This window comes from Oncorhynchus kisutch, linkage group LG20 (assembly GCF_002021735.2).
Source record: "Oncorhynchus kisutch isolate 150728-3 linkage group LG20, Okis_V2, whole genome shotgun sequence".
Taxonomy (NCBI): domain Eukaryota; kingdom Metazoa; phylum Chordata; class Actinopteri; order Salmoniformes; family Salmonidae; genus Oncorhynchus; species Oncorhynchus kisutch.
In genome coordinates, this window is record NC_034193.2 from 13,473,723 (window position 1) to 13,486,479 (window position 12,757).

Here is a 12,757-nt window from a genome sequence, read left to right on the forward strand (position 1 = left end):
ACCTTTATATCATCATACTTGTTGTCTGCTCATGTTGCTGTATGTGTGTGGTTTCTACATACTGCAAAATCACACACGCACGCACGCACGCACGCACGCACGCACGCACGCACGCACGCACGCACGCACGCACGCACGCACGCACGCACGCACGCACGCACGCACGCACGCACGCACGCACGCACGCACGCACGCACGCACGCACGCACGCACGCACGCACGCACGCACGCACGCACGCACGCACGCACGCACGCACGCACGCACGCACGCACGCACGCACGCACGCACGCACGCACGCACGCACGCACGCACGCACGCACGCACGCACGCACGCACGCACGCACGCACGCCACGCACGCACGCACGCACGCACGCACGCACGCACGCACGCACGCACGCACGCACGCACGCACGCACGCACGCACGCACGCACGCACGCACGCACGCACGCACGCACGCACGCACGCACACACACACACACACACACACACACACACACACACACACACACACACACACACACACACACACACACACACACACACACACACACACACACACACACACACACACACACACACACACACACACACACACCCACCCTATCTATGGTGAAGGGGATGCTGAGGGCTGTTGAAGTCTTCCTCCAGTATGGTTATGTTGGTTTTTGGCGGCGTTTTTTTTTTCTTCACCATAGTAATATCATGTTTATATTTGCTATTTTATTCTATTTTTTTTTGTGTCCTAGGGTATCTTGAAAGGCACAAATAAAATGCATTATTATGGTACTTTCTGTCTCTAACCTTGACTGGAGAGCCACTTGAAACATCAGACATTTGTCCATGAAGGAAGTTTACTTACCGTCTGACTGCAACCCCCCCACACACAACACACACACAACACACACACACGCGGGGATGAGAGAGGGAAAGAAGGAGAGGTGGAGAGAGGGATGAGAGAGAGAGAGAGAGAGAGAGAAGGAGAGGTGGAGAGGGGGATGAAAGAGAGAGAGAGAGAGAGAGCGAGAGAGAGAGAAGGAGAGGTGGATGAGAGAAGGAGAGAGAGAAGGAGAGGTGGAGAAGGAGAGGGGGATGAGAGAAGGAGAGGTGGAGAAGGAGAGGGGGATGAGAGAGAGAGAGAGGGAGAGAGAGAAGGAGAGGTGGAGAGGGGGAGAGAGAGAGAGAGCGAGAGAGAGAGAAGGAGAGGTGGATGAGAGAAGGACCTCTCCTTCTCTCTCTCTCGCTCTCTCTCTCTCTCTCTCTCTCTTTCATCCCCCTCTCCACCTCTCCTTCTCTCTCTCTCTCTCTCTCTCTCATCCCTCTCTCCACCTCTCCTTCTTTCCCTCTCTCATCCCCGCGTGTGTGTGTGTTGTGTGTGTGTGAGAGAGAGGGAGAGAGAGAGAGAAGGAGAGGTGGAGAGGGGGAGAGAGAGAGAGAGAGAGAGAGAGAGAGAGAGAGAGAGAGAGAGAGAGAGAGAGGGGAGAGAGAGAGAGAGAGAAGGAGAGGTGGAGAGGGGGAGAGAGGGAGAGAGACCCACCTGGGTTGTAGTGTTCTGGGAGCGTCCAGACGAAGGAGAGAGAAAGACAGACATTCATTAACACGCCATGCACAGCCGCTCGTTACCACACCATCACCTTGGTTACACACATGCAGATCCACCCAGATGACAACCTTTATACCATGCGGCACTAATAGCCTTTCATTCTTCCACATACACCAAATACACACACCCCAAATACACACACCCCAAGTACACACACATGCCAGGGTTGCGGTAAATTTTTCTCAATTCAGGAAGTCAATTGAAATTCAATGAATCTAAAATTACATTAATAGAATTTCATACATTAATAGAATTTCAATAGACACGTACACAGGCGCACACGCACACACACACACACAGTGGTCAGGGTTGATGAAAGCAGACACTCCTACCTGTGTGTTTGGAATCTGGACAATTTTATTCACCCAGAACTTACCTTCCAGCCTCCTGTACCAGAACACATACACACGCGCACACTCACACACACGCGCACACTCACACGCTCACACATACACATGGACCCTTGCAGTAATGAATAGATCGATGGATAATGGATAACTGGTGATAGGAAACAGCAGTAGAGGGAGAAACATGCTTTGGTCAGTACTAGTGTGTGTGTTTGTGTGAACCTCCCTCCTCTCTGTCATTTATTAACATGGTAGAAACCAAGCCTCTACAGCTTACCTGCTGATCTAAATTCATTGTATATGTTTAAGCAATGTGGCAAAATTCCACCTTCAGCCCCGGTGCTAGAAAATGTGTGCCGCGCTGCATTATTGTCGAAACAATGGCAGTGGCAATATGTCGCTGGCCTCCCTTCCAACAACCCATCACGCTAATCAACACACTACACGACACTCGCCGCATATTTCATCTTCGTATCACGCACAAACATTCTACACACCAGTGTTTCCCCTAGGATTGTTTTCAGCCGCGGTGGCAAAGGTAGTGTGGGGGTTGGGTGTTCTTTGCTGGGTGGGTGTCCGGGGGCAACACTGCACACTATAACACTAAGTTTCCATCCCAGATTTATTAACCAATGAATCAAAACTAATCAACAAGGTTTCTTCTAGATTGACCCTAGTAGAGATAGTTAAATAGGGAGTAGAGTGGTAGAGGGATAAAGGCCCAGGGCAGCATATGTAACAGAGTCTCGCTTTCAGAACCTGGCAGTCTCTATGGTAACCTGTTCAGCAGAGAGGGAGGGGGTTGCTATTGAGGTAAAGGAGGGGCCTAGATCTCAGAACTAAGACACACACAAACACACACACACACACACAAAGCAACAGGTTGGTAGCTGCTGAACAACATAAAACAGGCTTGGTTCTGAACGTAACTCACCACCACTGGAATCTACTGATGACTACTGGGATCTACTGATCACCACTAGGATATACTGATGACCACTGGGATCTACTGATCACCACCTACATGATCTAATGATCACCACTATGATCTACTGATCACCACTAGGATCTACTGATCACCACTAGGATCGACTGATCACCACGTATAGGATCTATTGATCACCACCCATAGGATCAATTGATCACCACCCATAGGATCTATTGATCACCACTAGGATCTATTGATCACCACAGAGTTGATCACAACTAGGATCTACTGATCACCACTAGGATCTACTGATCACCACTAGGATCTACTGATCACCACCTATAGTATCTACTGATCACCACTAGGATCTTTTGATCACCACTAGGATCTATTGATCACCACTAGGATCTACTGATGACAACTAGAATCTACTGATCACCACTAGGATCTACTGATCACCACAGAGTTGATCACAACTAGGATCTACTGATCACCACAGAGTTGATCACAACTCGGATCTGCTGATCACCACTATGATCTACCGATCACCACTATGATCTACTGATCACCACTATGATCTACTGATCACCACTAGGAACTACTGATCACCACTAGGATCTACTGATCACCACAGAGTTGATCACCACCTAGGATCTAGGAACAAGACAAGTTGCTTACCCAGTCAGAGAGACTAACAATACTGTATAGGAAAGGGAGAATGGATGGTGTAACAGTCATATTAGAGATACAGTGCTTTCAGAAAGTATTCACCCCGTGACTTTTTACACATTTTGTTGTGTTACAAAGTGGGATTAAAATGGATTTAATTTAATTTTTCTGTCAATGATCTACACAAAATACTCTGTAATGTCAAAGTGGTAGAAGAACTAAAACATTTGTAAAACATTTATGAAAAATAAAACACTAGTATATCTTGATTACGTAAGTATTCAATCCCTTGAGTCAATAAATGTTACAATCACCTTTGGCAGCGATAACAGCTGAAAGTCTTTCTGGGTATTTCTCGAAGAGCTTTCCACACCTGAATTGTACAACATTTACCCATTATTATTTTCAAATTGGTTGTTGGTCATTGTTAGACAGCCATCTTCAGGTCTTGCCATAGATTTTCAAGCAGATTTAAGTCAAAACTTTAACTAGGCCACTCAGTAACATTCACTGTCTTCTTGGTAAGCAACTCCAGTGTATATTTGGCCTTGTGTTTTAGGTTATTGTCTTGCTGAATAGTGAATTCATCTCCCAGTGTCTGGTGGAAAGTAGAACGAACCAGGTTTTCCTCTAGGATTTTGCCTGTAATTAGCTAAAAAAATGTATCCTGAAAAACGACCCAGTCCTTTATAATTATTCCAGAGTGGTGCAGTGTTCTAATCACTAAAACATAAAAAATACCCATAACATGATGCAGTCACCACTTTGCTTGAGAATATGGAGAGTGGTACTCAGTAAGGTGTTTGTATTGGATTTGCCCCAAACACAACACTTTGTATTCAGAACAAAAAATGTATTGCTTTGCCACATTTCTTTTTACAGTATTACTTTAATGACTTGTTACAAAAAGGATGCATGTTTTGGAATATGTTTCCTTTTGTACATGCTTCCTTATTTTCACTCTGTCAATTAGGTTAGCATTGTTGAGTAACTACAATGTTGTCAATCCATCCTCAGTTTTCTCCAATCCCAGTCTCTAAACTCTGTAACAGTTTTAAAGTCACCATTGGACTCATGGTGAAATGCCTGAGTGGTTTCCTTTCTCTCCGGCAACTGAGTTAGGAAGGAAACCTGTATCTTTGTAGTGACTGGGTGTGTTGATACACCATCTATAGTGTAATTAATACTTCACCATGCTCAAAGGGATATTCAATGTTTGTTTTTTTGTCACCCATCTAACAATAGGTGCCCTTCTTTGCAAGGCATTGGAAAAACCTCCCGGGTCTTTGTGGTTTAATCTGTGTTTGAAATGCACTGAGGGACCGGTAGTTTTACAATATTATTACTAAGCCACACATCGAAGGAGTTATGGCTGATGTCCAACAATTCCATTTTCTGTCTGCCTGCTAGTTGTAGCAGTGTTGTAACCCTTAACCTTTGCTTTCACAGCACTACCGGTGAAGACGTTAGAATTCTACGACGTAAAAGTGAATGCTCTGAGCCTGTTGTAGAGAAGGCCTGTGTAAAACATGTTCTTGATGTGACTGATTCCTGGTTTTTAAGTAATGGTAGTACGAATACCTGCACTCTCGGGAACTGAATTTAAATAGTGAGAATTGAGTTGACTGATCCTTGGAATTGAATTGAAGTGAACCACATTTCATTCAAAATAGGCTGGCAATAGTTAACTGACTGATTTGAGAGTTGACTGCTGTTAAGAAATGTACCGTTAAAGAACTAAGCAAATAAGGAAAGGGGTTACTCCATGAATGAATGTGTGGACGCACACAATAACAGGATGATTGTGAATGAATGATTGTGAATGAATGATTGTGAATGAATGATTGAGTGATTGTGAATGAATGATTGTGAATGAATGATTGAGTGATTGTGAATGAATGATTGTGAATAAATGATTGAGTGATTGTGAATGAATGATTGTGAATGAATGATTGCATAATGATGAACTGTTTGAACAGTTATTCACATGTTGACACTTACAGGAATGGCAGACTATTTGCAGAGCCTGGCTACCTCATTATGCTGAAATGACTTCAACCACTTTCTGATCTCATTCATGGTCACAACATGGTGATGAATGACAAGATACAGTGGACAGCAGAGGATATGAAGGCACTTGAGAAACTTAAACAATTATTAACCTCTTCCCTTTGTTTAGGACTGCTGTACCACTTTAGACTATTTCATTTATTTGTGTGTGAGAAAAATGGTTATGTCATTTGTCCTTACACAGAATCACGTTGGGAAACAAGGGCCTGTTGCATATTACTCCAAGAGACTTGGCAGTGTGGCACGAACTGCCCATCCCACTCCAGCACGGCTGCATTTGTTACCAAAAGATGCATTTAACGATGTCCCACGTGACACTTAAACGAAGTGTCACATGGGAAAACTTTACATGACCACATTGAGGACAGGTTGAAATTCAAAACCCCTGATTGGGACCCTTTATCTGGGATTGAAACTCTCAACAGTTTTCCATTGGCTCATCTATGGCCTAGTAATCCTTCATTTTGTACTACTTCTCATTGCTTGTGTTAAGAAACTTTGTGGCAAAACGGTTGATGCTGTACTCACTATGCCATTACTTACCACAAGATGAGGCCTCAGAGCCTTTACCCCCCAGACTTGTTTCCCATGCCTGATTACATATCCGATGAGAACGATGCTAATCACGAGCATCGTAATGACAATGTCGAGCTGATGGCGCACCTGGTGCTTGACGAGGTTCGACACAGTGAGTCCATGCAACTTATTATGTGACTTGTTAAGCACATTTATACTTACAAATTGCATTTTACTCCTGAACTTATTTAGGCTTGTCATAACAAAGGGGTTGAATACTTATTGACTCAAGACGTTTGAAATTTTTATTTTATTAATTTGTCAAATTTAGAAAAACATAATTCCACTTTGGCGTTATGGGCCATTGTGTGTAGGCCAGTGATAAAACAATCTCAATTTAATCCCATTTAAATTCAGGCTGTAACAAAACAAAATGTGAAAAAAGTCAAGGGGTGTGAATACTTTCTGAAGGCTCTGTATGGGTGTTTGTACACGACATGACCAAAAGTATGTGGACACCTGCTCATCGAACATCTCATTCCAAAATCATAGGCATTAATATGGAGTTGGTCCCCCCTTTGCTGCTAGAACAACCTCCACAGTCCTGGGAAGGCTTTCCACTAGATGTTGGAAAATTGCTGTGGGGATTTGCTTCCATTCCGCCACAAGAGCATTAGTGTGGTCGGGCACTGATGTTGGGCGATTAGGCCTGTCTCAGTCGGCGTTCCAATTCATCCTAAAGGTGTTCGATGGGGTTGAGGTCAGGGCTCTGTGTAGGCCTGTCATCTTCTTCCACACCGATGTCCGACAAACCATTTCTGTTTGGAACTCGCTTTGTGCACAGGGGCATTGTGGCAGGGTAGCCTAGTGGTTAGAGCATTGGACTAGTAACCGGAAGGTTGCAAGTTCAAACCCCTGAGCTGACAAGGTACTAATCTGTCATTCTGCCCCTGAACAGGCAGTTAACCCACTGTTCCTAGGCTGTCATTGAAAATAAGAATTTGTTCTTTAACTGACTTGCCTAGTAAAATTAAATAAAATTGTCAGGCTGAAACAGGAAAGGGCCTTCCCCAAACTGTTATCACAAAGTTGGAAGCAAATATTTGTCTAGAGGGTCATTGTATTCTGTAGCGTTAAGATTTCCCTTTACTGGAACTAAGGGGCCTAGCCCTAACCATGAAAAACAGCCCCAGACTATTATTCCTCCTCCACCAAACTTTACAGTTGGCACTATGCATTGGGCAGGTAGCGTTCTCCTGGCATCTGCAAAACCCAGATTCCTCTGTTGGACTGACAGATGGTGAAGTGTGATTCATCACTCCAGAGAACGCGTTTCTACTGCTCCAATGGCAACGAGTCCAATGGCGACAAGCTTTACACCACTCCAGCCGATGCTTGGCATTGTGCAGGGTGAACTTTGGCTTGCTCGGCAATGAAATGGCTCTCGAAAAAACGTTCTTGTGCTGACGTTGCTTCCAGAGGCAGTTTGGAACTCGGTAGTGAGAGTTGGCCTACAACTTCGCGGCTGAGTCGTTTTTGCTCCTAGACATTTCTACTTCACAATAAAATGGCTTACAATTGAACGGGCAGCTTTAGCAGTGAGCAACTGACTTGTTGGAAAGGTGGGCATCCTATGACAGTACCACGTTGAAAGTCACTGAACTCTTCGGTAAGGCCATTCTACTGCCAATGTTTGTCTATGGAGATTGCATTGCTGTATGCACAATTTGATATACCTGTTAGCAACGGGTGGGGCTGAATACACTCATTTGAAGGGGTGCCCACATACTTTTGTATATATAGTGTATGTGTGCGAGATGACATCACAATGTTACAAGGTAGGGTTTGGGTAAGGCCTTACCTTCGCTGCAGTCGTTGCCTTTGTAGCCGGTGTCGGTACAGTCGCAGACGGCCCTCATCTCGACAATAGAACACACCCCTCCGTTCTGACACTCATGGGCCGGCCCACACCCGTCTCCCACGGTAACACCCTCCGATCCTTCCAGAATGGCCACCGATCCGTTGACGGTGACCCCAGCGAGCCAGCCAGCAAAAGAGGCGTGGTCTCTTACACCAGGGGAAGTGAGGCGGAGCGGAGAGGCATGGAGCTCTGGGGAAACCCCGCCCATAAACGTGTGGCTAAAAACGGTCATGTCTTTCCGTTTGCTCTTCACCTCCGCCCATCCCTCCATCTTTCCATCCACCTCAAGGCTTGTGTTCCTCCAGTCCCGTTTCACACGCACGGCATGCCAGTGGCCGTCGCTCACGGCAACCCCGGAACTCACCTCGGCTGGCTCGGCACAGAAGATGGAGAATCGTAGGCGGAGTTTTCCGTGTAGCAACAAGAGTTCCAAGAAGTCGCAGAATCCTTCGTCGTCAAGGTAAAGCAGCAGCCCGTCCGCGCTGTGAGTTCTAACGCTGAACGACAGAATGCTCTCGCAGCACGCGTTCCACACCGGGAACCGGCCCCACTGTCCCGAAACCCCCCCAAACTCTAGCACCTCCCCTCTGGATCCCCCAAGGCTACAGAGGCACAGCCAGACACATAGCAGGGGGGCCGCGGCCCCCACACACACCGCCATCACACACACGCGCACACACATACACACACCGCACACACACACGCAGGCTAGAGCTGGGCAGCACAACCTACACAGCTCATGGTGCGAACACCATTCCTAGCACCCTACAGTCTTCTTAGAGCTGTTCCTAGCACCCTACAGTCTTCTTAGAGCCCTTCCTAGCACCCTACAGTCTTCTTAGAGCCGTTCCTAGCACCCTACAGTCTTCTTAGAGCCCTTCCTAGCACCCAACAGTCTTCTTAGAGCCGTTCCTAGCACCCTACAGTCTTCTTGGGGGCCTTCGTAGCAACCTACAGTCTTCTTGGGGGCCTTCGTAGCAACCTACAGTCTTCTTGGGAGCCTTCCTAGCACCCTACACCCTCCATAGAGGGTTCCTCTGACTGCCAGTCACGTGGTGCTAGAGCTCTGTGTTTCTAGTTCTAGTCTTCTATAGTCTATCTGCTAGTCTGTGTCTCCTCCTTCCTCCTCCCTCGTCTTCCTTCAATGGTGTGTGTGTGTGTGTGTGTGTGTGTTAGAGAAATGACGGGTGCAGCGTGGGATCCATATCGGTGCCTTCGTTAGTTCATGTTCCCCTCAGAGAGAGAGAATACACCGCCACACACCGTCAGCAGACGGAGCATCTCCCCCGAGGTTCTCTCTCTCTCAGCGGGGTCGTGGGTTCAGCGCTGTGAATGTATGTCCCTCACAGCCGTGTCATCACTCTTTTCTTTCCAGTGACCTACAGAGGGAAGGGACAGCATTATCAGCCTGGGTCAGATACACTGCACGTGCACACACACACACACAGTCTTCCCAGACAGTCTCATACCACCCACTACCACCGTGTAATATACCAGTGGGTCTTTTCAGGAATAAGTTAGTTACAGAATATCCAGATGCATGTAGAATATATATTATTGTCAGTCAAGTAAAACAGGGAATCATTTCAGTTCTACTTATTGCATTTCTATCTACGAACGTTTCACAACACTGAAAACAAACACCTCCAAAAGGCAAAATATTTTAACACTCCAATATGAACACTTCGTGCCTCAGCAAGTGCTTTGGAAGCGCAACAAATAAGTTTATCGTTGGTTGACTCAAATGCACCTCATTTATCGAATGAACCTCCTTTTCACACCATAGGAAAAGGCAGTTTACACACGCTCGCCTCTCCTGCGCCTGACCATGAACTACGTTAACGTGGTTGAGATTAGGGTTCCAAATCACAGTATTGATAGACTCGGTAAAATGAGAGCGATTTAAATATCGATTGTCGATCTGCATGGTAAGAAATAGAGGAAAAACGGTATCAATGTGTGTGTGCGTGAGCTATTCATCTCCTCCTGTGAGCTCGAGCTCCCCGTTACACCGGGTTTCCATCTACCCCACCTGCGCGTGAGAATCAATATACTGAAAACACAGCCCGGAGAAAAATGCCTTATTAGGCTATTACAATTAAATGGGTAGGCTATATATAGCCTAAAGCAAAGCTCTAGTATAATGCACACACCGAGATAAAAATGTCCCATCCTACCTTACACACACATCTTCTGGTCGTTTTTACTGTGGCTACTCATCGATTTTCTCAATTTCATCTGATAACAATCACCACGTTGTGAGAGGACATGACAGCAACCAAACCTTTCATTGGCAAATACCCGTTTGATAGCCCTACCGAAACCAGAACAATCGCAGCCATTTCTCGATCAAACAGCCCGGTGGTAGCAAACGCATCTCTCACTCACTAACTCGCTCTCTCTCTTTACCCAGGAGGAGAAGGTGCAGTCTGCTGCTCCGTGCGTCACGTGGCTAATGGAGGGTGAGAAAAGGAGGAGAGGATGGGCGGGGCCGCTCTGCTGCGGCACCTTGGACAGCGCGCTCACTGTCTGAAACACGATTAACGGAGAGGACCGAATACGGCGTGAACATCCGAGTCATTACCCTTCGCTATGATAATGACTGTCGGTGTGATGATAAAATAATTGCAAATATTCCAAGGTGATTAATGGTTAATCATGAATTAATCATTGATTATTACAGCGAGAAGTCTGAACCGGGAGAACATCCATGGTTCGAGATGGAAAACCGTGGGAGAAAAACGCCAACCGTGTTTCTACATCACGCTCCAGCAGCGATCCCCCCTCTGCTTCTGCCATCAATTATCTCTCTCGCTTCTTTCTCTCCCAATCTTAAACTTGATCTCCATATGGACACCGTGAGAGGTGTGTATTTCCTGGGCTGTGCATCTGTTCCAGAGAAGGAATCCCCAGCTGAATCCTGTCCGTCAGAACGGTCTCTCTGGGTACCATACCACATCTGCTGCCCACTCTCTGGAGCAGCAAGATCTCAAAGTTCCCCTTAGAAATTCGACATATGGATGAACGTCTATAGTTGACGCATAAATTCCCGCCGTGGTTACAGGGTTGAAATACAAACAACTCAAAGATTAACAGTTTAGGGATTAATTTCGAGTGGTTAAGGTGATGGCTGTGGTTTGGGGAACACTTAAAACAAAAATAATTAAAAGCAAGACTCATTTTCTCACAGCTTGGTGGTCTAAACAGCCGTTCTGACTCTGAACAGCAGTTTGTTTTAGATCCTACATCGATAAGATCACTAGGAAGTCTATTTCTAGTGATCAGGCTGCTCTGGAGCCTGCTGCTGCATGCACAGCTGCACACACACATTGAATTGTGTTCCCATTGATGCTGTATTCACGCCATTGCCCTGCGGCCATTTTGATATGAGAATTCCTGGTGAACTAGTGGGCCAGGAAGTGGAAAGGCTTTTTTGACGGGTAATGAAATGTCTATGTGGCCACAGCCTTTTATAGACTCCCGATATTGTCTACCTCTCTTCCCCCTCTCTCCCTGGCGCTCCCTCCTTCCATTCCTCCGCCCCTCTTCCTCTCCCTACTCCGCACTTCCTCTGTCCCTGGCACACCCTCCTTCCATTCCTCCACCCCTCTTCCTCTCCCTACTCCCCCTCTGTCCCTGGCACACCCTCCTTCCATTCCTCCACCCCTCTTCCTCTCCCTCCCTCCCTCCTTCTCTCTGACAGGCTGACAGTGAGAAGTAACCCCTGACTCTATGCCCACTCAGCAGAGAGAAGGTCAGGGCACACTGTTCGTGTATGTGTTATTGTGTGTGTGTGTGTGTGTGTGTGCGTGTCTATGTGCATATGTGTTTATGTGAACTGCCGGCTGAGAGAAAATACTGCCAAAAATAAAACTTCAGTTGTCAGCATACAGAGTGTGTGTCTGTTGTCTGTGTATCTGTGTGTGTTACAGTGCATGTCTGTGTGTGTTACAGTGAGTGTCTGTGTGTGTTACAGGGAGTGTGTGTGTGTGTTACAGGGAGTGTGTGTGTTACAGGGAGTGTGTGTGTTACAGTGAGTGTCTGTGTGTTATAGTGAGTGTCTGTGTGTGTTACATGGAGTGTGTGTGTGTTACAATGAGTGTCTGTGTGTTACAGTGAGTGTCTGTGTGTTACAGTGAGTGTCTGTGTGTTACAGTGAGTGTCTGTGTGTTACAGTGAGTGTCTGTATGTGTTACAGTGAGTGTCAGTGTGTTACAGTGAGTGTCTGTGTGTGTTACTGGGAGTGTGTGTGTGTGTTACAGTGAGTGTCTGTGTGTGTTACAGTGAGTGTCAGTGTGTTACAGTGAGTGTATGTGTTTGTTACAGTGAGTTCCTGTGTGTGTGTTATAGTGTGTTACAGTGTGTGTGTGTGTTAGAGTGTGTGTGTGTGAATGCCTGGTGTTTAGCAGTGCTCTGGTATATATGGGTCAGACAGACACTCCCACTCTCAAAGACTCAGTGGGTCACAGAGGGATGGGGAGAGAGAGAGACAGAGAGAGAGAGAGAGAGAGAGAGAGGTTTGTGTGGTAGAGGTCATCCTTCTTCTACCTAACTCATTTATAATGATAATATGGCCCTGACATTAGAGAATGATTGCAAGTTCTAGGAGCAAATAACATTAAACACACACACACACAGGTATATATCTATTGTTCATTACAACTTTCTACAGACATTACTATTGATCACCTGACCAACAGATG

At 46.2% G+C, this 12,757-nt stretch overlaps 1 protein-coding gene across 14 annotated transcripts in view; it reads right to left on the reverse strand.

Moving 5' to 3' along the window:
* The window catches only part of LOC109865595 (neurexin-1a-like), a 78,398-nt gene extending 67,605 nt beyond the window's left edge, over positions 1–10,793 (reverse strand). For 3 of the 14 annotated variants that reach the window (XM_031799587.1, XM_031799592.1, XM_031799588.1), the window contains exons 1-3: positions 10,232–10,789; positions 7,995–9,433; positions 1,538–1,552 (exon numbers count right to left, since the gene is read on the reverse strand). In XM_031799587.1, coding sequence (XP_031655447.1) covers positions 1,538–1,552; positions 7,995–8,736 — 757 coding nt within the window. In that variant the 5' untranslated portion in view covers positions 8,737–9,433; positions 10,232–10,789. Of the gene's footprint in view, positions 1–1,537; positions 1,553–7,994; positions 9,434–10,231 lie in introns of all 14 variants that reach the window. The other 11 variants (XM_031799580.1, XM_031799584.1, XM_031799590.1 and 8 more) reach the window with 9 other exon arrangements.
* Between the last annotated feature and the right edge of the window lie 1,964 nt (positions 10,794–12,757).